At 45.3% G+C, this 22386-nt stretch overlaps 1 protein-coding gene across 1 annotated transcript in view; it reads right to left on the bottom strand.

Annotated features, from left to right (window-relative positions):
- The window catches only part of BICC1 (BicC family RNA binding protein 1), a 152189-nt gene that overhangs the window by 77605 nt on the left and 52198 nt on the right, over positions 1-22386 (bottom strand). Inside the window, exon 3 of the mRNA XM_077350640.1 lies at positions 11002-11071. Within this exon, the coding sequence (XP_077206755.1) occupies positions 11002-11071 (70 nt within the window). The remainder of the gene's footprint in view (positions 1-11001; positions 11072-22386) is intronic.

Genomic DNA, 22386 nt, shown 5'->3' with positions numbered 1-22386 from the left:
CAGTACTCAAGTGCAAAATATTAAGTTGAAGTGAGTGCTATGAAACTAGCTATGCTAACATATTAGCATCAACTCTTGTCCATCTACAGAAAACACAACATTTTAAAATATTGTGCAGATTCTTGAAAAAGAAAGAGCAGTGTCCAAAGTTATTATTTAAGAACTCTTTACTCAGAACTTGGGGGGATGGGGGAGTATGTTTTCCATACGCAGCCAACCCTAACATTTATTCAGCTTGAAGACCTAATTGTACAAGAAAGCGATTCTTCTTTCTTGGAACTACAAATAAGCGTTACTCGTTCTTCAACGGCGTTTGTTACAAATGTTGACACTGCACAAATTGTTCAAACCAAAATTCAACTCTTGCGGATGCTTGCAGTTATGTAACACCAACAAAACGTTTACCTGCAAAGTTAGGACAAACAAACTGAAAGAGACAAACAAATGAAATGAAATCAACCGCGTCTTAAATTGCATGAAGCCAGCAAATAGCAAAAATATAGCAGCATATATTTTTTAAAAAAATCTTCAAAATGAATGGAGATATATATGGAGCTATCTTGGTGGTGTGGTTTGAGTCCCTGTTCCTCCATATGCAGTCAGCTGGGTGACCTTGGGTTCATCACAGCACTGGTAGAGCTGCTCTCACAGAGCAGTAACATCAGGGCTTTCTCAGTCCCATCTACCTCACAAGTGCCTGTTTTGGGGAAAGGGCAGGTGATTGTAAGCCCCTTTCAGAACCCTTCTGGAAAAGAAAAGCAGGGTATAAAAACCAATTCTTCTTCTTCTTCTTCTTCTTCTTCTTCTAGAAGTCAATTAAAATGCCAGCAAAACAACCACAAACCTGCAGGTGCCCCCTCTACAGTGATGTGGGGCACAAGTCCACTACCAGGATGCAACAGCTGAAAAGGTCCCAGCTCTGGCCAATGCCTATCTCATGGCAGAGAATGAAAAATGATTGAGGAAAGCCTCTGAAATATACTTCAGCTGATGGATAATTACATGCTGCATTCGCTTGCAATATGGGGGCACTTGTGAACAGAAGAGAGGCTATTGTAAAATCTCTGATGTTGTTTCCCACATGGTGACAATGACTCTGATTCCTCTGGATGAGGCCATACCAGTCTCATACAATCCAAGGCATTTGGATCATATCTATGGCAGGGATGGCCAAACTAGGGCTCTACAGATGTCCATGGACTACATGAGCCCCTACCAGCATTGGCAAGGGCTCATGGTAATTGTAGTCCTTGGACATCTGGCGAGCCCCAGTTTGGCCACCCTTGCCCCGTGGTTTTCTGCAGCTCTTTTTTGATATTGTAAATGGTTGGTGCCTAAATGAAGTGCCCTCCAGGTAATGTTCTGAGTGACCTTGGGCCAGTCCTTCTTAGCCTAGCTTATCTCAAAGGATAAAATGGTAAAGGGGGAAAACTGCTTATGATGCATTCAATGAGAAACTGCATCCAACTGGTGGCTGGAGCCAACCTGATGCTCCCAAAGAGGTGCATGATAAATGAAGGTGTTACTGATGTTGTAAAGGCTAACATGAGGGCTGGCTCCCATAAGATATGTTGGCAAACCTAATGTTCAAACAAGGATCAGCGGCCAATCTCATCTCCCTCATGTCTTGGATTCCCACATTTCCAAGCATCTTCAATTCATTTATTCCTTGCAAGTTTGGGCAAACATCTGGGGGGAAAGGTCTGTGTGAAAAGATTTGGAGACCCCACTTGAAGAAGAAGAAGAAGAAAAGTTGGTTCTTATATGCCGCTTTTCCCTACCCGAAGGAGGCTCAAAGCGGCTTACAGTCGCCTTCCCATTCCTCTTCCCACAACAGACACCCTGTGGGGTAGGTGAGGCTGAGAGAGCCCTGATATCACTGCTCGGTCAGAACAGTTTTATCAGTGCTGTGGTGAGCCCAAAGTCACCCAGCTGGCTGCATGTGGGGGAATGGGGAATCAAACCCGGCATGCCAGATTAGAAGTCCGCACTCCTAACCACTACACCAAACTGGCACCAAACTGAATAGAGCAAAATACTGAACAGATCTAAGTATCACAAAGGTATCACGTAGGCCTCATAGAGGTTGAAATTTGACTCTGAACTCCAACTTGCTGAAGTGTAGCCCTGCCCCTTCACTGAGTGATCTTCCCCTATCTTTCAAATCTTGATTAAGAACCAAGGAAGTGACTTCAGAAGGAAAAACTTCCCAGCCTTTAGGTCCGCAAAATTCCTCTCTGCAGTTTTAAGCACTGTGCCACCCTCTTAAACAGCTGCAGACCTGGTTTCAGAGACCCTCCCAGTCCACAAAGAATATACAAAAGCCCGGCATAAGATGTTTTTCCTAGCTTTCCCTCCTCCTTTGGGCAAGCAGAAGTCCAAATGAAACCAAGAAGGAATTCTGCTGGATGCACAGGCCCATAACAAAGCAGACAAGAAGTTCAGTCGTCATGGGGATGGAGACGGAAACACAGCTAAAGGCCAATATTCACCCACCCGCACAAGACGCCTGGGTGAAACTCTATAAAAATCAGACCTGCAACTTTTATACCTTGGGAAACGAGCACTTTTAAGCCAGGACTTTAAATAAAACTCTGCTGACAAAGGCACATGGGCCCTGAATTCTCCTTCCATTCGTGGGTTCTGGGACACCACGGGGACATGCCAAGCGAGAAGGCCGAGCTGCTTAGCAGGTAGCTATGGAAACTGAAGAGACACACGCCAAGCACGCAGTAAAAGAGCAGAGAGATAAGACTGTAGCCACGCAATTTCAACTTGTTTTCACAGCTGCCGTCTCCTCAACTTACTTCATTTCTGGTTAAAGCAGTAAGCAATGTTCTTTTTTTTAAAAAAAAAAGAGCCTCAGAAAATATACAGCACAAATACAAAGGGAATAAACATTCATAAACACGAAGTAATGAGATCATCTCAGATGCATGGGGACTCAGAAACTTGCTTTATTGAGTGCATGTGATGTTATCTCCCCTTCCAGTAATTTGTTCTCATTTCTCATGTGGAGAACAGAAAACGAAGCTCTCTTTGCTCTGAGGTTATCATTCGGCCTCCCAGTGTCCATTTGGGTTACTGGTCTACTTGCCCGCTGCTCTTAAAACAGCTGTCTGGGTTCCTTACGGAGCATCAGAGGGCAGCTTATGTAGCATGGCTTTACTTCTACACAAGTAAACCTGACCTGACTCAGGCATACACTTCGTGATTCACATCAATCTCCCATGGCCAAGTCTACGGCCATGCCCATGACCACCAAGGGATGTTTGTAAAGCTAGCATTCATCCATACATATGTGTAACTGGAGTGGTTGGGTGGAAAGCACTGTGTGATCTGACTGTGAATAGAGCTCACTTGAATGGTGGTCATAGAGCAGTGGCTCCCAACCTTTTTATCACCAGGGACCGGTCAATGCTTGAGAATTTTACTGAGGCCCAGGGGGTAGTCTTTTGCCGAGGGACATCGTCGCCGGCTGAGCCCCTGCTCTGCTTGCTTTCCCACCGGCGTCCCTGACTCCCTGCCGCCCACTGGGAGGCGCTGCCAGCAGCAGTGCCATGCCGAGGGGAGCCCCAGCCATGGCGGCCACCGGAGAGCACCAAAGGTGAGCTGGTGGCAGAGTGGCAGGGCAGCCCCCGAGGCAGCAGCAGGGGAGGAGGATGAGGAGGAGCCGTGGCCCGGTACCAACTGATCCATTGAGGACACCCTGGAAACATTTCCACAAGACAGCAGAGCCTTCCAAGGGATTGCACTTGCTGCATAGGCCACTGATGGCCAATGTGGCACCCCCCTGTGTGTTACCTGATACTTGCTTCCTTCATTCCCATACCAGATCCTAAGCACTTCTGTTTAAAAGGTTACTTTAAAGCCAACTTTACTACTATATTGGAGGACTGCGGTATGCAGACTGTGGAGGTACTTCCTATCGGCTTCCTCCAGTATATACAACACCTCCAGTATATAACACTAGTCTCCCCTTTCAAGAGTCACAAATAAGCAAATGCTATACAATGCATTGATGATGGGGTTGGACTAGATGTCCTTTATGGCCTCATCCAACTCTATGATTCTATGAAGTAACAAACCTCTCCAACCTTTCACTCCCCTTCCCCTTTCCTGGGCATTGTGGAAGTGCTTTCCACAAGTGCTTTGTGGAAATCAGAAGTAGTAATTGACTAGCATGTATTACTCGTAACTTCCTATCCCTCTACGGCAGCTTTTCTCAATTCTTTTACAGTTGAGAAACCCCAGAAACATCCTTCAGCTGTGAACGTGCCCACCCTGGGCCCCGCCTCCTCCCACCCCCGCCAGGCCCATCATCAGCAATTTGGGAGGAGGGTTGGCATGACCGTATATGTTCATATCACCAGATAAATGTTTAACACATTTTAACATTAATTAACTCCCATACATTCAGGAAACCGTTCCAGGGCGTTTCATGAAACCCCTGGATGAGAAAGCATGTTTCTGCCAGCACAGTGGTGTCTTCTTAGACACTATTCTGAATCCACAAGTCTTCCATTCTGAGGGATGGAATATTTCATCTAGAGATGCAATATTCCAAACCAACCATTAACAATGCCTACAATCTTATTCTGCATGCTAGGTACGGCATGAGCTGAAAGTCACTGTTCATAATTTCTGATATCAGCAGAGTAGCAGACTCAGTTTTTCATGGAGAGGCTGACCAGTGCAAAATTGAGCAGAAAATAAAGGATGCTGTGCAGGGGGCACTGAAGGAAATGTATATTTAGCATAAATAAAACAGGGATTTCCAGATGATTTCTGAAATTTCAAACTCCAGTGTCCTGATTGGCTCAACAGCCTGCTTTTTGATCGCACTTCCTCCCTGCTTGCCTCCAGAACACTTGTTGGAAGGACAGAATTGACTGTAGACGACAGCTAGAACAGTTAGGTCTCTGCCTCTTTCCAGACACAGTAGTTTCTCTTCATAAATAAAACTATTTTTATTCTTCAAGCAGCCTGGTGCTGCACCCTCTCTGAATAGTCAAACTCTGCCAAAATAGAATAGATGGACGCATTGTTTTAGCGTAAGCAATATATTTACAGCCAATGAGCTTTGGGTATAATTTTTGTTCTAAGGAAGCCAGTTGGGTAGACTCTGGTCAGGAAGAGCCCCTGGGGTGAGTGTTCAGAGCCATCTTTCGCAGTTGCAAAGCCTGCGAAAGAAAACCGTGTGTTTAGCCAAGTGCTGGACTTTAATGTGCACTTAATACCACACAGGAAACAATCAAGGAAGCCCAAGCCAAAATAAATGAATGGTGGAAACTCAAACTCATGTCAGGAGCCTGAGACAGAAATGATTGGGTAACTGTAGCTAAAGGCTGCTTGCCATAAACAGCAGCAAGGACAACAACAACAATCTCAACACATCTGCCGTTTACGCAAACTCAATACCCTCCCGTTTCCTAAAAATGAAACTGAATTACTGACGGACTTATACCTATTACCACTTGGCAGGTTTTCAAAACAGACACGGAGGGGGCAGGAATGGTTGCACCTCACTGTCCTCTCAAGCTCTGAAAACTCCTGCTCCCGGAAGACTCCCAAAGCCACCTCCTTCTACACCCTTTCCAACATACTAATTTTTACAGGCCCAACTGCGTGTGGCCTGAGAGATTTATCTGTTCTGGAGAAAACCAGCCAAGCTTGGAACAACTGGCCTTACAGAAGAAAGTGATCCAACGGGACGAGTCTGCAATGGGAAAAAACGGGCTTGGAGAACAGCTAGATGCGGTCCGCAAGGACCTCCCAACAGCCACCTAGAGATCTGACCATTTCTGGGTTTGACAACGCAAACTGTTTTGAGCTCAAACTAGCTTTTCGTAACAGCGTGAGTCATTCAGCCTTATCCTCTCATGTATTTACAGCACGGTTCGGTTTCGTGCGGGAAAAGACATGAGCTCGGAAAGCACGCCCCATTGCTCAAGAACATCCAGCTATTTCCTCTCAGACCCTCTATTTTACTTTAGCTGCAGCATTCGAAGCGGCCAGGCTCTTTGGAACGTCTCGTTTTACATAGCTGCATTCGGCAAAGCCTGGCCCCCAAGGATGAGAGCCTTAACAACAAATAATGCTTTACGGAAATTCTGGGGGCAGCAAATAAAATGGATCATTTTAAAGCCTCTCGGCCAAACATATCCTTCAAAAAGGACTCCAAAATAACACACATTAGCCCTGTATCAAAACAAGAGATCAGTCTGAAATTCAAGTCTCTCTCAGAGCTCTCTCTCAGCCCCACCTACTCATAGGGCGTCTGTTGTGGGGAGAGGAAGGGAAGGCGATCGTCAGCTGCTTTGAGACTCCTTTGGATAGTAAAAAATATCAGCTGCTCTTGTTCTTCTCTATTTATTGTATGGTGCATGCAGAGTGGCCAGAGATCCTAGGACTTTGTGGCAGCCAAGCAAGGGACATCATTGGGAGGTGGTTTTCCATTTCCCGCTTCCATGTCATGACACCCAGTATTCCGTGGAGAAACTACCACCCAAATCAATACGAGCACGGTTGGCCCTGCTTAGCTTCTGAGATCTGACAGGCTTGGCCTTGTCTAGCCAGCGCTTCTTGGTGATTGCCCTTGGAACTAGCTCCCTAAGGAGGTCCATGCCCTGGAAGACCTATTAAGATTCCATAGGGCAGGGGTAGTCAACCTGTGGTCCTCCAGATGTTCATGGACTACAATTCCCATGAGCCCCTGCCAGCGTTTGCTGGCAGGGGCTCATGGGAATTGTAGTCCATGGACATCTGGCGGACCACAGGTTGACTATTCCTGCCATAGGGCATGCAAGCCTGCCTTGATTTGTGCAGCATCTAACTAACTAAGAGAATGAGTGGACAAGCTGGCTGTCCAGGTTTTGTAACAGAGCTGATTACCAGTTTTATCATACTTAACTAGAGTTAAAGCCCATTGTAAGCATGCCGGCTGCTGCCCCCGGCCCCCTTGCAGCCCTCCAGGCGGCAGACAGCTGAGATAAATGCTTCCTTGTATAGTTCAGTCAAGGTTTCCTATGTAATGTGCTGCACACACAAATGAAACCATCTTCCAGTGACATGTCACTTTTGGGGGTGTAGCAGGGAGGCATAGCCAGCTGATATAACTTCCAGTTTGCCTCAGGATCTGAAAAAACTTTCAGGGGTTTCTCCATGGTCAGAAGATTGAAAAGGGCTGATCTAAGTTGTGGTAAAAGTTAGCCGAGTCTACATATACTTTTAGTGGCTGCAATGATACTAATCATAGTAATTTGGGAAGCAATTTTATTGTCATTACGAACAATTCACTCTTTTACAACTTCTTCAGCTGGTTGCCAGCAACTCCTTCCAACCAAATGAAAGTCGAGAACAAAAGGCAATGTATAGAAACGTAAAATCATCTAGTACATTTTATTTAGGCGATCCCCAATGGCACAAAACACAGTGCACAACATGAGGCATTAATGAAAGATATTCCAGGACTGTTGTTTCTTGTCCTGGAATATTTTTCACCCACATCACTGGTGACAGCACAGACCTTAACAACCACTCACTCCTTCATAGCACTAATCGAATGTGTGTAAAGTTCCTGCTAAAAGTGTAGTAGATTAACCAAGACTGCCACAGTAAACTAACTGGATACCATGATGATGGACGCAGCAAAACCAAACACTCCACAGAAAATGGAGAGAATCTTAACAGAAGGATACGACAAATCCCAGTAGCCAGGTCACTGAGGTGCCTAGAAATTTAACTGAATGCCAAGAGACTAGAGGGCAGGGCTGGTTTATCCATGTACTCTGGGCTCCGTGCTTCCAGGTGCCTTCCCTGCCCCTCGCAATGGGTCGGGGTGGTAACCTCTCCCTCTCTTCTCCTCAACCTCTTATAGCAGGAGGATGTTAGAATTGCAGCATTGTACAGGCACAGGCCTAAGAAGGTGGCGCCAAGGGACCCAGCAGGAACTAAGAGCATGTCTGCATGAACAGGCTCCTTTTTGCCACAGCAGGGAGAAGAATCCCACTTCGTCCTCCTCTGATTCTTGTTTCTATACAATGAGATGCATTCGACATGATGCAGTCATTGAGGCCTCACCTAAAGCAAGTTATAAAAAATGCTAGTGGCTCATTCTAAAGGAGGACCACGGCTCAGGGGTGGAGCAGTGTGGGGTAGTGGTTAAAAGAAGATAAAATTACCTTTAATTTGAGCAGTGCATGGCTGATGTATAAGTACAGCTATAGCCAATTTACTACCCAGAAGATGCTTGCTATTTTGATTACCCCACCACCGCTGACAGCTTGGCCACATGTGCATTCCAATTACTGGTAGAAAGATCTTCAAGAGAAAAAAAAAACTTCACCATAATACTGCATCACAATTTCCCACGGAAAACCATCTGCTCTTCTGCTATGCAGAATTCTTTGCAACAAACCTTCCTTGGCTTTATTCAGCTACGGTGACTCTGCTGTCTATGTTAGCTAACATTTCCCATTGTGTACCTGTCGCTCACCTCCCTTTGTTTCAGCTAAGAATAGCTTCCCGCATGTCAGAGCTCTTCCTACATCCCCAAGCTGAACGCCAAGGCTGGGCACATATCAGCTGTTGCCTAACACAACCAACCCAAGCGATGTCCCAGGGCTCCAGAGACACTACAAGAAGCCGAGTTCTGCATATTTCTAAGACTGCGTTGCCAGTGGTTAAGTCAAGCATTTTTATTTTTGCAATCACTGTGGTATAGAGGACCCAGAAACACAACCGGCCAGGCAGTTCATGTATTAAATGAACTAGCATTAACTAGTCCAGAAGTTAGACTATTCCAAAGGGAAAGAACAACTGAAACAAATTGGGGGGGAGAAGAGTGCTGTGCTTCAAATTTCCCAACATATTTTTCTTATTCGCAAGCAGAGTTTCCCACAATTTCCCAGCTTCTTGGTGCTCTAGCGATAAGGGGCTGCTTACGACAACATTTTGCCTACGCAACTCCACGCCAGCAACCCTCAACCTGATAGAAATCTGTGGGCCCTCCTTGACCTCATCATGGCAAAGGATTAGCCACAACCACAAACTCTCCCTTCACTAATCCAGAGACAGAGCAAATTATATGGGTGTCAAGTGCAGTCATGTTTCTTATGACATACAATGATCCTATGCGGGAATGTCCTCCGAAACATCCTGTTGTTGGCCACCTTGCTCAGGTCGTGCAAATTGACAGATGTGGCTTCCTTTCTAGAACCAACACACCTCATGTTAGGTCTTCCTCTTTTCCTGCTGCCTTTAACTTTTCCTAGCGTTACTGTCTTTTCCGGTGACTCTGGTCTTCTCATAAAGTGACTGCAGTACAACAGCCCGTCTTGAGGCACTTTAGGGAGAGTTCAGGCTTGATTTGGTCTAGATCCCACTGATTTGTCCTTTGGGTGGTCTATGGCAGGGGTGGCCCAACTGTGGCTCTGCAGATGTTCATGGACTACAATCCCCAGATGCTGGCAGGGGCTCATGGGAACTGTAGTCCATGGACATCTGGAGACCCACAGTTGGGCCACCCCTGGTCTCCAGCATCAGTAAAGCTCTCCTCCAACATCAGTTTTTGAAAGAATCAGATTTCTTCTTGTTAGCTTTCTTCACACTCCAACCCCCTATATATAGGTCGCCCCTATATATAGGTCTAATATATTCCATATTAGAACACAAACAACAGCAGCATGGTGAATCTTTTTACTCCCAAATGCCAAGGAATTAGAAGTCAGGCTCCATGGACCCTGATCATTGCATCTCCTAAGGTAAGATCCTTCCCTGAGGAGTTACTGAGTGAAGAGGGGTTAAAGCGCTGTTCCCTCATTAACACAGGAAGCCTGGCTCAGTAGCAGTCTGATGTTGCACAGGTCCTGGCCCAGCCCATGGCCCATTTAAAGATCGCTACAGTTCTGTTCTGCTCAGGATGTGAACTGCTTTGCTCAGTAGGGGAAAAAAATTAGACAGTTTGGTTTGTAATGGTAGCCATTCAACTATCATATCTTATTTGGCTGTTTTTCTTATCCATGCAACTCACTGTGGAAAGAATTCTTGTGTCGTAAGATAGTCGTTAGTCACTGATTCTAACTCCCCTTCTGACAGTAAGTTCCAGTAATAATCCACTTGAGGAACAGGGTTGCCAGCCTCCAGATAGTGTCTGGAGGTCTCCCAGAATTATAACTGTTCTCCAGACAACAGAAATCAGTTTCCTTGGAGAAAATAGTTCTGTATAGCGTTATTACGAGCCTCTTGTGGCGCAGAGTGGTAAGGCAGCCGTCTGAAAGCTTTGCCCATGAGGCTGGGGGTTCAATCCCAGCAGCCGGCTCAAGGTTGACTCAGCCTTCCATCCTTCCGAGGTTGGTAAAATGAGTACCCAGCTTGCTGGGGGGGTAAACGGTAATGACTGGGGAAGGCACTGGCAAACCACCCCGTATTGAGTGTGCCATGAAAACGCTGGAGGGCGTCACCCCAAGGGTCAGACATGACTCGGTGCTTGCACAGGGGATACCTTTACCTTTTTATAGCGTTATGCTTTGGCTGAGGTCCCTCGCCTCCCCAAAATCCGCCTTTGTCAGGCTCCACTTCCAAAATCTCCAGGTAAAATCAAAATCTCCAGGTAAATACAAACCTGTATCTGGCAGCCCTACTGAGACCCCACTGAAGGGTCAACTTCTCACTGTGCTAAAGACCTGGCATGAGCTTAAATTTGCTCCATCCTATCTGACTGTGGTTTCTTGGTGGGCAGGGATATTAACTTTTTCCAGACTGTCTCACAAATACACCCCATTCTAATCTTCAAAGAGATGTTAATCATCCAGCCTAAAGAACCCATAACTTGTAGAATTTATAGGCCCTATAGCAAGCCAAGCCAAACGAGGGAAGAAGCAAAATGGTAAACAGCACAATTCATCTTTCAGGTATGTGGAAGTCTGCATACATTTATCTACAGTTCCAGTGATATTTTTACTGTCACAAAACATGCTTCTCGATGAACGGAATGTTTACCTTTCTTTGATTTTGCACCAATCTTCAGCTTAGATGGCCAAGCAATCTGGGTGTTCGTTTCTTCCATAATCTGTGAAAAGGACAAAAATGCTCTATTTAAATTATTTTCTTCTTGTTGTGGTTTAAAAACAACCGGGAGACAAGGTAGGGAGGGGAAAAAAACAGGAATTGTCTCAATGTTTATTGATTTATTATTACTGCATTTTTTTTGTTTATAAATTGTTGTTAGCTGCCACGAGTTGGCTGGCCAGCAGCAGCGGCCTATAAATTTGACAGATAGGCAGGCAGATAAAGAGATGGTATTGACAGCTTTAACTGCTGCACATTTCCAAAGGATGCCAGTAAAAACCAGATCTGTTGTATCTCCAGTGAACCAACTCTAATAATTAATTTAATGTGTATGTGTGCTTTTAAAAAAATGTAACATATAACATTTATATAAATCTCTTGGGACATTACATTTTAACCAGCCCATTTATTTTTCCATATTAAGCTTTTCCACTGGATGCTAATTATTTCCTGTATTTGTTAAGGCCCTCTTCCCTTATTTCCTCAGTTCCCCCCCCCAAAAGAAGTTAGTACAAGATCCCTTTCATCTTTATTTCAATTATTATATCCTGTTCTTCCTCCCAAGAGCTTGAAGCGGCTTCCATACAGTTCCCAATAGGTTGGCTGAAGTACACCACAGCCCTTCTGACCATTCCCAAATTCCTAGAAACACTATTTCTTTTGAAGGTCTGTTCTTAGTCTGACAAAGAGTGCTTGCACTCGAAAGCTCACGCCTTGAATAAATCTTTGCTGGTCTTAAAGGTGCTACTGGACTCTGATTCTATTGTGCTACTTCAGACCAACACAGCTACTCATTTGAATTTATTTCTTTTGAAGACATGTTGCCATACAGTGGGGAAGGGCTAACACTGGCAGGATTCTAACCCTTAGAATCCTGAAAACATTCTTGTCTACTGAGCAGAAATATTTGACTATACATAACTTTAAATGCAAAGACAGAGGGAAACTTGAAGGATCTTGCATATATATGTGGGCCCATTTTATTATTCCTAGGCCCATTTTTTTCTCTGAAAGGACAGATCTTGTGCTGAGAGATGTATTAACTTGTCATTTGCAAAGTGCAAAGTTGTGTCCTGGTCCCAGTTTAGGCCCTCGACCCGTCTTTCTCAACCGGAGTTTCGTGAAACCCTGGGGTTTCTTCATGGCCCTGAAAGGGTTTCCCAAATGGGTGAGAGTTAATTATTTTTAATATATTTTTAAAATTGGTTAAACATTTATTGAGTGATATGACCACATATAGTCATGTTGACCTGTTCATCCCTCCCAAAATGGCCAGTGATGGGCCTGGAGGGGGTGGGAAAGGGAGCGGCCCCTAGTGGCACATACACAGCTCTGCTTCCCAACCATCTTCTGCATGATTGCGCCACTTCTGTGATTTCTCAAAGCCTGAAGAATGTTTCAGGGGTTTCTAACAGTAAAAAAGTTGAGAAAGGTTGCCCTAGATGGTTGCCAGTAATTGCACTCCCCTGCTGAGCTCGGCTTATGGTGTAAACTGCAGCAGAGCCTTGTGTTCAGAAAGCAAGAGGAACAAGGTTTTCCAGAAATTCTAAAGCCACAAGGAGAGGTTTTCTTCCTTTTGTTGGAAGCATGTGGAAAACATGAGACAAGACGAAATATATTTAGCGCTTCCTAACCAAATGTTAAAGTATGGCACTGCTTAAGTGTAAAGCACATTCTTAAGCTATTAGACAGAACAATACTACTTGGAATTATGAAATTTTACAAATTCCTAACTTTGCCACAAGCAAAATTGCAAATGTGACATGATATTTATTTATTATTTATTTAGATTTCTATAACCCCCATTTCTTTGCAGCTCTAGGCGGTTTACATTGAACATTCTATAACTTACATGGAACGTTATACAGACTGCAACATCAAAGCAACTTTCAGTAAAGCATCAAAAGATTACAATACCACATTTATATTATAAATAACAATTAACAATAAGTTTGGGAGAGTCATGGGCGGGCGTCTGGGGGGACCAGCAGGTGTTCTGAGTTGGTTGGCTTTAAGTGAATGCCTGGTGGAAGAGCTCCCTCTTGCAGGCCCTGCGGAACTGCGGAAGTTTGGGAAGCTCGTTCCACCAGGTGGGGGCCAGGACCGAGAAGGCTCTGGCCCTTGTTGAGGCCTGCTTAACTGCCTGTGCCCCTCACACAGCTTTCTGCTCTGCCAGCTTAAGCAGGATCATGATCCCCAGCCCATGTGAGGTATGCCTGATGATCCCAGAACACTGTACCCCTGTGCCCACAGCCTAAAGATGGTTTTTACATCTATAGGGTTTCAAGCAAGGCCATCACCCCCTCTTTCCAGACAATCTTCTCATACCCCAATGTTTGTGAATCTGCTGGAATTCAGGGACCGAAGATCTTAGACATTATATGTTAGTCTTCCCACTCTATGTTGAACCAAGGAATAAGTTCTTGAAGGGGAGAGTGCCTAATGTTCCTGCAATGTCAGAATGCTATAAATTGATTGTTCTGCTTTGGGACATTGATCCTTATGTATTCAACGGAGTAGCTCTCCATACCCTGACTACTCGGAAGATTCAGAACAAAAGCTGTTACAAGAAAAGTCCTAACTTCAGGTGTCTGAATTTGAGAAATACGGATAGAATTTTATTTGTTTTAACGTATGCGTTGTAAACTGGAAATCTGTGTGTCTGAGCCTGGGAACACAAGGGCAAAGTTTTAATTATTTTAACATATATGCTTGCTCTTTGTGGTATTTGATGGTTGTTGGGTTTTTTTTTTATTTTTGTATATTCTAATGGTCTTTGGCCAAGGACAATACAATTTTACTATTACTTATACTTCACCTTTCCACTGAACAACTGAACATGTCTCACAAGGAAAATCCATTGGCCAATAAAATAAATAAATAAATAAATAGCCTCACATATAAAAGGGTCAAGTTCCCCACACTGTAAAATGGCGAAGATCCTCAAAACACCGAAAATGAAGGTTAACAAGTAGAGGTTTACGTTCAGCACGCATAACACATTTGGAATTGCCTCAACCAATTCCCTGGGAGTGAGGTCTGAGTGCAGATGTGTAATAATACATATGTACTGGCCACGTGCTGGTTAGCCAACAAGTTCCATTCCCAGCATGCCCAATGCCAGACCTTTAACGCACTCTTTTGGGAGGGTACTTACTGCCGCAGTTTCTCAGTATAAAGCTCTCTTTTCTTTCCGCGTGTTAAAATCTTCTGAATATTTCATTAAGGCAGCCCTTCTAGAACCAATCCACTGACATCATTTACTAATTTCCAAAAGCAGCAGTTTCTACTAGGTACTGCAAATGACTCCCAAATAAGCCATGCAAAGTCAAAATGGCCCACCTGCAAAGGGGGTCTGCTGCATTTCGGCATGATTTTCTGTTCTGCCCTCATCTCCTTCCAAGCAACTAGTGCTGGCAATGGGTAGCCCCTACTACAGTTCTGCAGCAGAGGCCATGGATCCAATCACTCCCAAGCAGGGCTGCCAGCTCTAAGTTGGGAAATTCCTGGAGAGCTGGAGGACAGTGGCCAATAGAGTATTATGCCAAAGAGTCCCCAAAAAAGCCATTTTGCCCAGGTAAGCGAATCCATTGCCTGAAGAGTGGCTGTCATGGCAGGAGAACTCCAGCTACGGCCTGGGGACTGGCAACTGTACTCCCCCGACAGTCCCACGCTACTGCCTGTTAATGTCATGTATAAGTTCCGGTTGCAGGGTTGCAGTTGTTTTTTGTAGCATGCTTTTTGCTACCAAAAGCAGTCTCACTGACCCATTTTGCATGGGGCTGGAAATCCAGGATGGCGGCAGCAGGGCAGCCCCGATTATGCACCCCGCTGCCGCCATCCCTGCCCTGGCCAAGTGCAGCACCCCGGAAGACACGTGAGAAGGGAACGTGGCTGCTGCTGTGCATAATGGATCAAAGCGGGCTTACAATCTCCTTCCCTGAGGGAGCTCTGAGAGAACGGTGATTAGCCCAAGGTCACCCAGCTGGCTGCATGTGGAAGAAAAATGGGGAATCCAACTCAGTTCTCCAGATTAGAGACCACCTCTCTTACCAGCTGCACTACACAACCCACATTGGATGGGCAGCTTTGAAGGCCTTCAGCTCACTCAAAGCAACCCTTGCGTGCATGAAGATGAAACTCTATGCCTTTCACCTTGGCTAAGGGATACAAAAAGGGCTTAGCTATCAAAAGCTTGTAAATGTTGACCTAAAGAATAGAAAGAACTGTACAACTCAGTTCCTGCTGCCGTTGAAGATGAAGGGAACTTCAGGTGCATCCTTTTCTGGTTCCTTCCCACAGCCACTTTGAAAAACAAACACACAAACCTAAATTCCTTAAGCCTCTGCCCATTTTCTATTGCTTGTATCAATAGCATTCTTTGAAGCCACTATTTCCAGAGTCGGATGCCATGTGGAAAAAGCGGGAAATGTCAGCCAGGGCTCAGTACACTTTGCTTTGTGTGGGTTTCAGCAGCCATGGGATAATAAATTGCAGCTGGAAGGGGATATTTCCAAATGAGTGAAACTCTACCACTGACATGCAGCGATTCCTGAGAATTCCCAACCCCAGATGTGGGCTATGAAATGGAGTAGTATGAGGTTATGCTAAATCACTCAGGTCTCCTGATGCTTCGCTGTAAGATCTGGGCACATGGGCCTCTTGGCTTTGACAATTCAGAGCCGTTGGAAATGAGTCACTCATCTGAAGGAAGGATTACTTGGAAGACCAACATCCTTATAAGCACCCAGTGGCATCGCTGCTCTCTCCCTCTGCACTCCCTCCCAAGTCAGGCTTTGGCCTATGTGGCTCTCTTCTGAGTAACTCCCAAGAGATCAGGCACTGTTTGCATGCGAGGAACCACAGGCGCACCATTAGCATGCAAAGTCAACTCAGCAACAACTACAGAGGCAACAGCAACTACAAAGAACCCATAAAGAGTGGATCAGAGAGCAAATTCACAGACTATCTCAAGGTTGGATGGCTGTTCCATATGATCAATCCATCCGTATGTAAACTTGAGTCTTTGATAATCTCAACAGCTGCTTAAGGATGACTGTCCTTGTCCTGGATAGCCTAGGCTAGGCTAATCTCATCAGATCTCAGAAATTAAGCAGGGTTGACCCTGATTAGCATTTGGATGGGAGACAACCAAGGAAGTCTAGGATTCTTTGCAAAGGTTTCGGTTTTAACCTTTAAGGCCCTCCGCGGTCCGGGACCCAAATACTTGAGGGACCATCTGGCGCCTTATGCCCCCCGCAATGTGTTACACTTGGCGGAGACTAATTTACTGGTGGTTCCTTGTCCCCGGGAGGTGCGTCTGGCCTCGGCCAGGGCCAGGGCCTTTTTGGTCCTGGTCCCCACCTGGTGGAAATGAACTCCCGGAGGAGCTGTGGGCCCTGCAGGATTTGTCATCCTTCCGCAGGGCCTGCTGTTCCACCAGGCTTATGGTTGAGGCTGGCACCTCCCCTTTTTAGATCACTCCCCCCCTCTACATCAGCAGTGACCCCTGGTTTCCTGGATAGTTCCGCCGCCATCAGGTGGGGTGGATTGGGGGGTTGGGGATTGCTTTTAGGTGTTATTATGCATTAAGGGTTTTATGGGGGTTTTGCATGTTGTCACCCGCCATGAGCCTTAGGGGAGCGGCGGGCTAGAAACATAATAATAATAATAATAATAATAATAATAATAATAATAATAATAATAATAATAATAATAATAATAATAATAATGGGAGACAATGGCAAATCACCTCTTGCCTTCAAAACCCTGTTGTGAATTGGCTGAAAGTTGAAGAAAAGCAGCAATGCTACAGATCTTGAGGTTGTGTTGGAGGTTGTGTAAAGGCTTTTGCCCACCTGGTTTCCCTAGCCACATTTTTAAAAGGCCATGCAAGTGACATATATTTACTTCAGAGTTCACATGCTCACTCTGTCAGAGGAACCACTGGGCCAGAGGCCTGTTCAGTGAAGGCTGTCACAAGGGTACCGTCTGCACTCACATTTTTCCCGCCTGTCCATCCTATTGAATTCTGACCGATCTGAACCTGGATTTTGCAACAGATCTGCAATGTTCCTTTTCCCCAACTGGAAACAGCTTTTATTAAGATCCTACATTCTGCACTTGAATTGTTCCAATTGTCAGTCTAATCTCTCCTTCCTGCTAGATCGGGGGGGGGGGGGGGGGAGCCATGTGCACTTTCGTCTGCATTCCCAGCTGTCTCTGAAGTGAGAGTTGTGGGGGAAGCTCCAGCTGCCTTTGAAGGAGCACAAGGCTGGAGAGGGCTTTATTTCCAGCATTTTATCTGTTGACTCTACAGCCAGAGCAAGCCGGGGGAGAGGGAAGGGGAAGCCTCCTACAGTCTTTGAATTGCTACCCTGACCAATCAGCAGCAGACTACTATGCTACGTCAGCGGTGGCAGCATGGAGAAGAGGGAGGAAGATAAACAGAAAAAACTGCAGACATCTACATTTGAAATACTGGGCTTTCAGAGCACATTTCTCAGATTTAGCAGGTCATATCTATTCCCAGAAAGCCTGGAGAAAAGGTGGTGCCACTGAAGAGTCAATCACGGACACTGCAGATGGGAAAGCCATCAAAATCAAAATGGCAATTGGAAAAGGTGCAGTTTGCTCTTTATAATCTGGGCTGATAGAAGATAAAAAGCCCACTGCAGGTAAGACCAAGGTGTCTACATGCACTGGATATTAACGGGTGAAATCAGACTTAAGAATTGCTTAAAAGCAAAGATTTCTACTTCAGCATTGAAAATTGGGAGTTAAAAAAAATGCACATTAATGCCAACACTTGTCTGTTATGAACAAACTGGTGGGAGTGAAAAGTGGTTAAATTGATAACAGACCACTAAATGCATTATTCTGCAGGAGATGGAATGAATTAAATGACTATTCTTAACAACTGCAGCCCTGGAGCCAAAGTTTCTATACAACTCAGTTGGCTAGGCTACTCCATGTTTCTGGATTGAACCCATCTGACCTTGTGACTGACACTTTTAAATCCAACTGATTTCAAGGGGCAAGTTATTACATGGTAAAGTCATGGGAATGTGTTTACATTTTTTGCTGCGCTGATCCATTTACTACTTTATACTAGTTGCATTCAAATATTTTGGTCACCTCATGAGAAGGAAGGACTCCCTGGAGAAGAGCCTAAAGCTGGGAGCGATTGAGAGCAAAAGAAGAAGGGGACAACAGAGAATGAGGTGGCTGGATGGAGTCACTGAAGCAGTCGGTGCAAACTTAAATGGACTCCGGGGAATGGTAGAGGACAAGAAGGCCTGGAGGATCATCGTCTATGGGGTTGTGATGGGTCTTATACAACTTTGCATGTAACAACAACTAGTTGCATCTGCACATCTTAAATTAAGGCTGTTTTCATAAACCAGTAACAGTCTTCACAGGTGCTTTAGAACAGATGTCCCCATCCTTTTCCAGGTTGAGGACCACTTCCGGGGGTGGGGGACAGCCGGGCGCTGCGCATGCATGTTTGCACCGACAGCAGCGCTGTGCAAACAAACATTTACGGAGCTGCTGCACATGCATGTTTGTGCCCTGCCGGTGGGCACAAACGCGCACGTGTGGCAGCTCCAAACAAACGCGCATGCGTGGCAGCTCAGTGCATGCGCATTTGCATCCACTGGCATGCTGGTAGGCACGCCGGCAGACACGCCTGCCTCCCCCCCTGCAGTGAGAAGCTGACTGGGCAGCAAGCGAAGTGGCTGCTTTGGCGGCCGCTTCGCTCGCAGCCTGGCGAGCTTCTTGCTGCGGGGGTGGGGAGAGGTGGGTGTGTCCGTCGGCGTCCCGGTACCAAGGCCGTGGCCTGGCATCGGGCCGCAGACCAGGAGTTGGGTACCACCGCTTTAGAATATGACGGCACAGACATTTTAAAAATCTACCTTTGTGCAGTCTGCCTTTTAAGATCTAAGCATGTTGTGGCTAAGGAAAACTCAATGAGGAAATGACACGCAAAAGAGCAACTACTCTAGCTGATGAGTTAGTCTAGTCATGTCTGGATATTTGGAATTTGCAAAGTCTGCTCCATAATGAAGGCCTCAGATATGTGGATCTACAGGGTATTCCATCGACAACCCCACAGTCTGCATCTGGGTTTAAATCTATTTTCAGATAACTAAACTTTATTAAAAGGAAGACTTGGGATTACAAAGCCCGTGACAAAACATGCCACATGTGTAAAAGGGGTATTGGGGTTCCATCCTATCTCAACGGAGCTCAAGTGGCAGAACCGAGATGGACCATTCATGACATATCGCAGAGTCACTCTCAATCACAGCAGACAACTCTGGGATAGTGTAATACTTCAATTTTAACTCATGTGTATACAAACTCATAACAGCCTCTTGTGGCGCAGAGTGGTAAGGCAGCAGACATGCAGTCTGAAAGCTCTGCCCATGAGGTTGGGAGTCTGATCCCAGCAGCCGGCTCAAGATTGACTCAGCCTTCCATCCTTCCAAGGTCGGTAAAATGAGTACCCAGCTTGCTGGGGGAGGGGGGGGTAAACGGTCATGACTGGGGAAGGCACTGGCAAACCACCCTGTATTCTGCCAAGAAAATGCTAGAGGGCGTCACCCCAAGGGTCAGACATGACCCAGTGCTTGCACAGAGGATACCTTTACCTTTATACAAACTCAAGATCATCATTCTAAATACAAGCCAAGCAGCACCTTAGAAACCCATAAGGTTTTGAGGGTTACGAACACTTCACAAATTGCATTTCATCTGTGCATTCCAGAATTGTGTGGCATGTATCCCCCCAAACCTTATGGGGTCTTGGAGATGCTACTGGACGCAGAACTAGCTCTTCTACTGCAGACCAAGTGGCTACCCTTCTGAAACTCTAAATACATCTTCCCCTCAATCATGCTCAGAGCATGAGATGCACACACTTCCCATCTGGCCATGTTTATGGTTGATTCCGTTCAGAATCTGAAGCTGCCGTTTTGCATGGCTCTACGCTGCAGCAGGGTTCCAACGTCCGGTTTATACACTCACAGGATAAATTCTTGCTTCTTGGTCTTCAGTGCAGCGCTTTCTAGAGCTGAATGCTGTTTGAAATAATTCCCTCAGGCAAGCACAAGGAGTCACGTTATATAAAAGGCCAAGTCACAATCAATATATATTAATCATGTTTACAGACATCACGGAGATTCCAATAAACAGAGTGCTCCTCACTGACAAAACGAATGCAGATTCCCATTCAAAGTGCAATTAACAATAAATATGCAGATTAAAGCGTGCCAACAAAGGAACAAATTTGTTACTTTAATCTGCATGTTTATTGTTAATTGCACTTGGAATGGGGACCAGAGTACTGTTTTACATGTATCTTTGTATGCAGGATGTTTGGCCAATTGAAAGGAATCTTTTGTCAGTCTGTTTATTGGAATCTCCATGATGTCGGTAAACATGATTAATATATATTGTTATTTGGCCTTTTATATACAGGGACTCTGTGTGTTTACTTGTTAAATATTCTCTGTGTACCGCTGGTGTGGTCAGAGAAAATCATTCCCTCAGCAGTGGAAACAGCAGCAATGAAGGTTCTGTCCATAGAATCACAGAATCATAGAGTTGGAAGGGGCCATACAGGCCATCTAGTCCAACCCCCTGCTCAGCGCAGGATCAGCTCTAAGGATCCTGAAGTATCCAAGAAAAGTGTGTATCCAACCTTTGCTTGAAGACTGCCAGTGAGGGGGAGCTCACCACGTCCTTGGGCAGGCTATTCCACTGCTGAACTACTCTGACTGTGAATTTTTTCCCCCTGATATCTAGCCTATATCGTTGTACTTGTAGTTCCATCTTTAATATGCATGCACTGCTTCTTTTTATCCCGGTGTTGCACTGCTATCTTCAGCATCATAATTTCGCTTTCCAAAACAGATTCTGGTCACAAGTTATTATAAGGCGAGTGAGATGCACAACTGAACTTTGAAATGGATCATTCATAGCCTTTGTGAGGGAGCATCTCTGCCGAGCATTCGAGGCGTCAGATTACATCTACAACAACAATAAACTCAACACAAACAGCTTAAAGCTAATGACTCAAAGAAAGCCAAAGGACTTACTAAACTAAGTGCTTCACTTGGTTGATCTATGCCCCTACATATGAAGATGGTACAGAATGTGGTATGTCTGAGCATTCTTCAGATTGTCAAGTAGGTTTTAATAAACGTAAATCCACCGAAACAGATTCGGCAGTCCTGACTATAAGGACTATTGCACGTGCAGGACCCAGAGATAAATGGCGCTTTCACGCACCCTAAATGACACACTTTCAAGCTACTTCATAACTGGATTTTACTGTGTGAAATGACAAAATCCACTTGCAAAGAATCACTGGAGTGGATTGCAATAGCATTATTTAGTATGTGGGGAAATGGCCAGAGAATAGTCCACGCTTTCTAACTCCACTCAGCTGTTCTGGGCTGACAACTGCTGCCTTGAGTCAGGAGGAGAAGTTGGGTAGAAATGCTTTAAAAATAAACTGCAGGAAGAACTGATATGTGGCATGTAATATTTCACTCTTACTCTGTACACCGAATATGTGGGTTCAGCTGAGAGTGGCAGCACCACACTACAAAGAGCCAAAAAGAAAAGGGCAAATGCTGGTGTTGCAAGGAGATAAAGACAAGAAGAGCTGAGTTTCGTACTGAAGGAGTTTTAGAGCCGCTTACAATCGCCTTCCCTTCCTCTCCTCACAACAAACACCTTGTGAGGTAGGTGAGGTTGAGAGAGCTCTGAGAGAACTGAGACTGGCCCAAAGTCACCCAGCTGGCTGCATATGGAGGAGGTATGGGGAATCAAACCTAGCTCTCACTCTTAACCATGACACCAAGTTGGCATCCTGAGCCTAAAAAGAGTAGTGTTGCTGAGCAGTCAGATTAAGAAATCAAGTGCACATGGGCTGAGGAGAGGGGAGTCTACCTGTTGACCCACTGGCCATTGCAGTCCCTCAAATTTTATTTCCGTTCATGACAGCAGCAAGTGGCAAGGCAGAGGAGTCCCTAGCACATCCTCTGTGCATACCCAGCATTCCACTTCAGCTCATCATCCAGGGCAAAGTACACAAGTGACTAATGTGTAAGAAGGTTGTGCGAATGTGCCTTTGTAGATGGGCAAGAGGTTTTAAGCAGAAGCTGAGGGCTATGAGCTCGAGAAGGGAAGATCTCAGCAGGGCTCTAGGAATAGAAGGTACCAGGGCCTTCTTCATTTAACTTTTGCTTCCAGAATGGGTAAAATTATTGATTTAATCAAAGTGCCAAACCCACATTTGCTGTC

Source organism: Paroedura picta, chromosome 8 (genome assembly GCF_049243985.1).
Source record: "Paroedura picta isolate Pp20150507F chromosome 8, Ppicta_v3.0, whole genome shotgun sequence".
Lineage (NCBI taxonomy): Eukaryota > Metazoa > Chordata > Lepidosauria > Squamata > Gekkonidae > Paroedura > Paroedura picta.
This window is presented reverse-complemented; position numbering and strand designations above follow the sequence as displayed.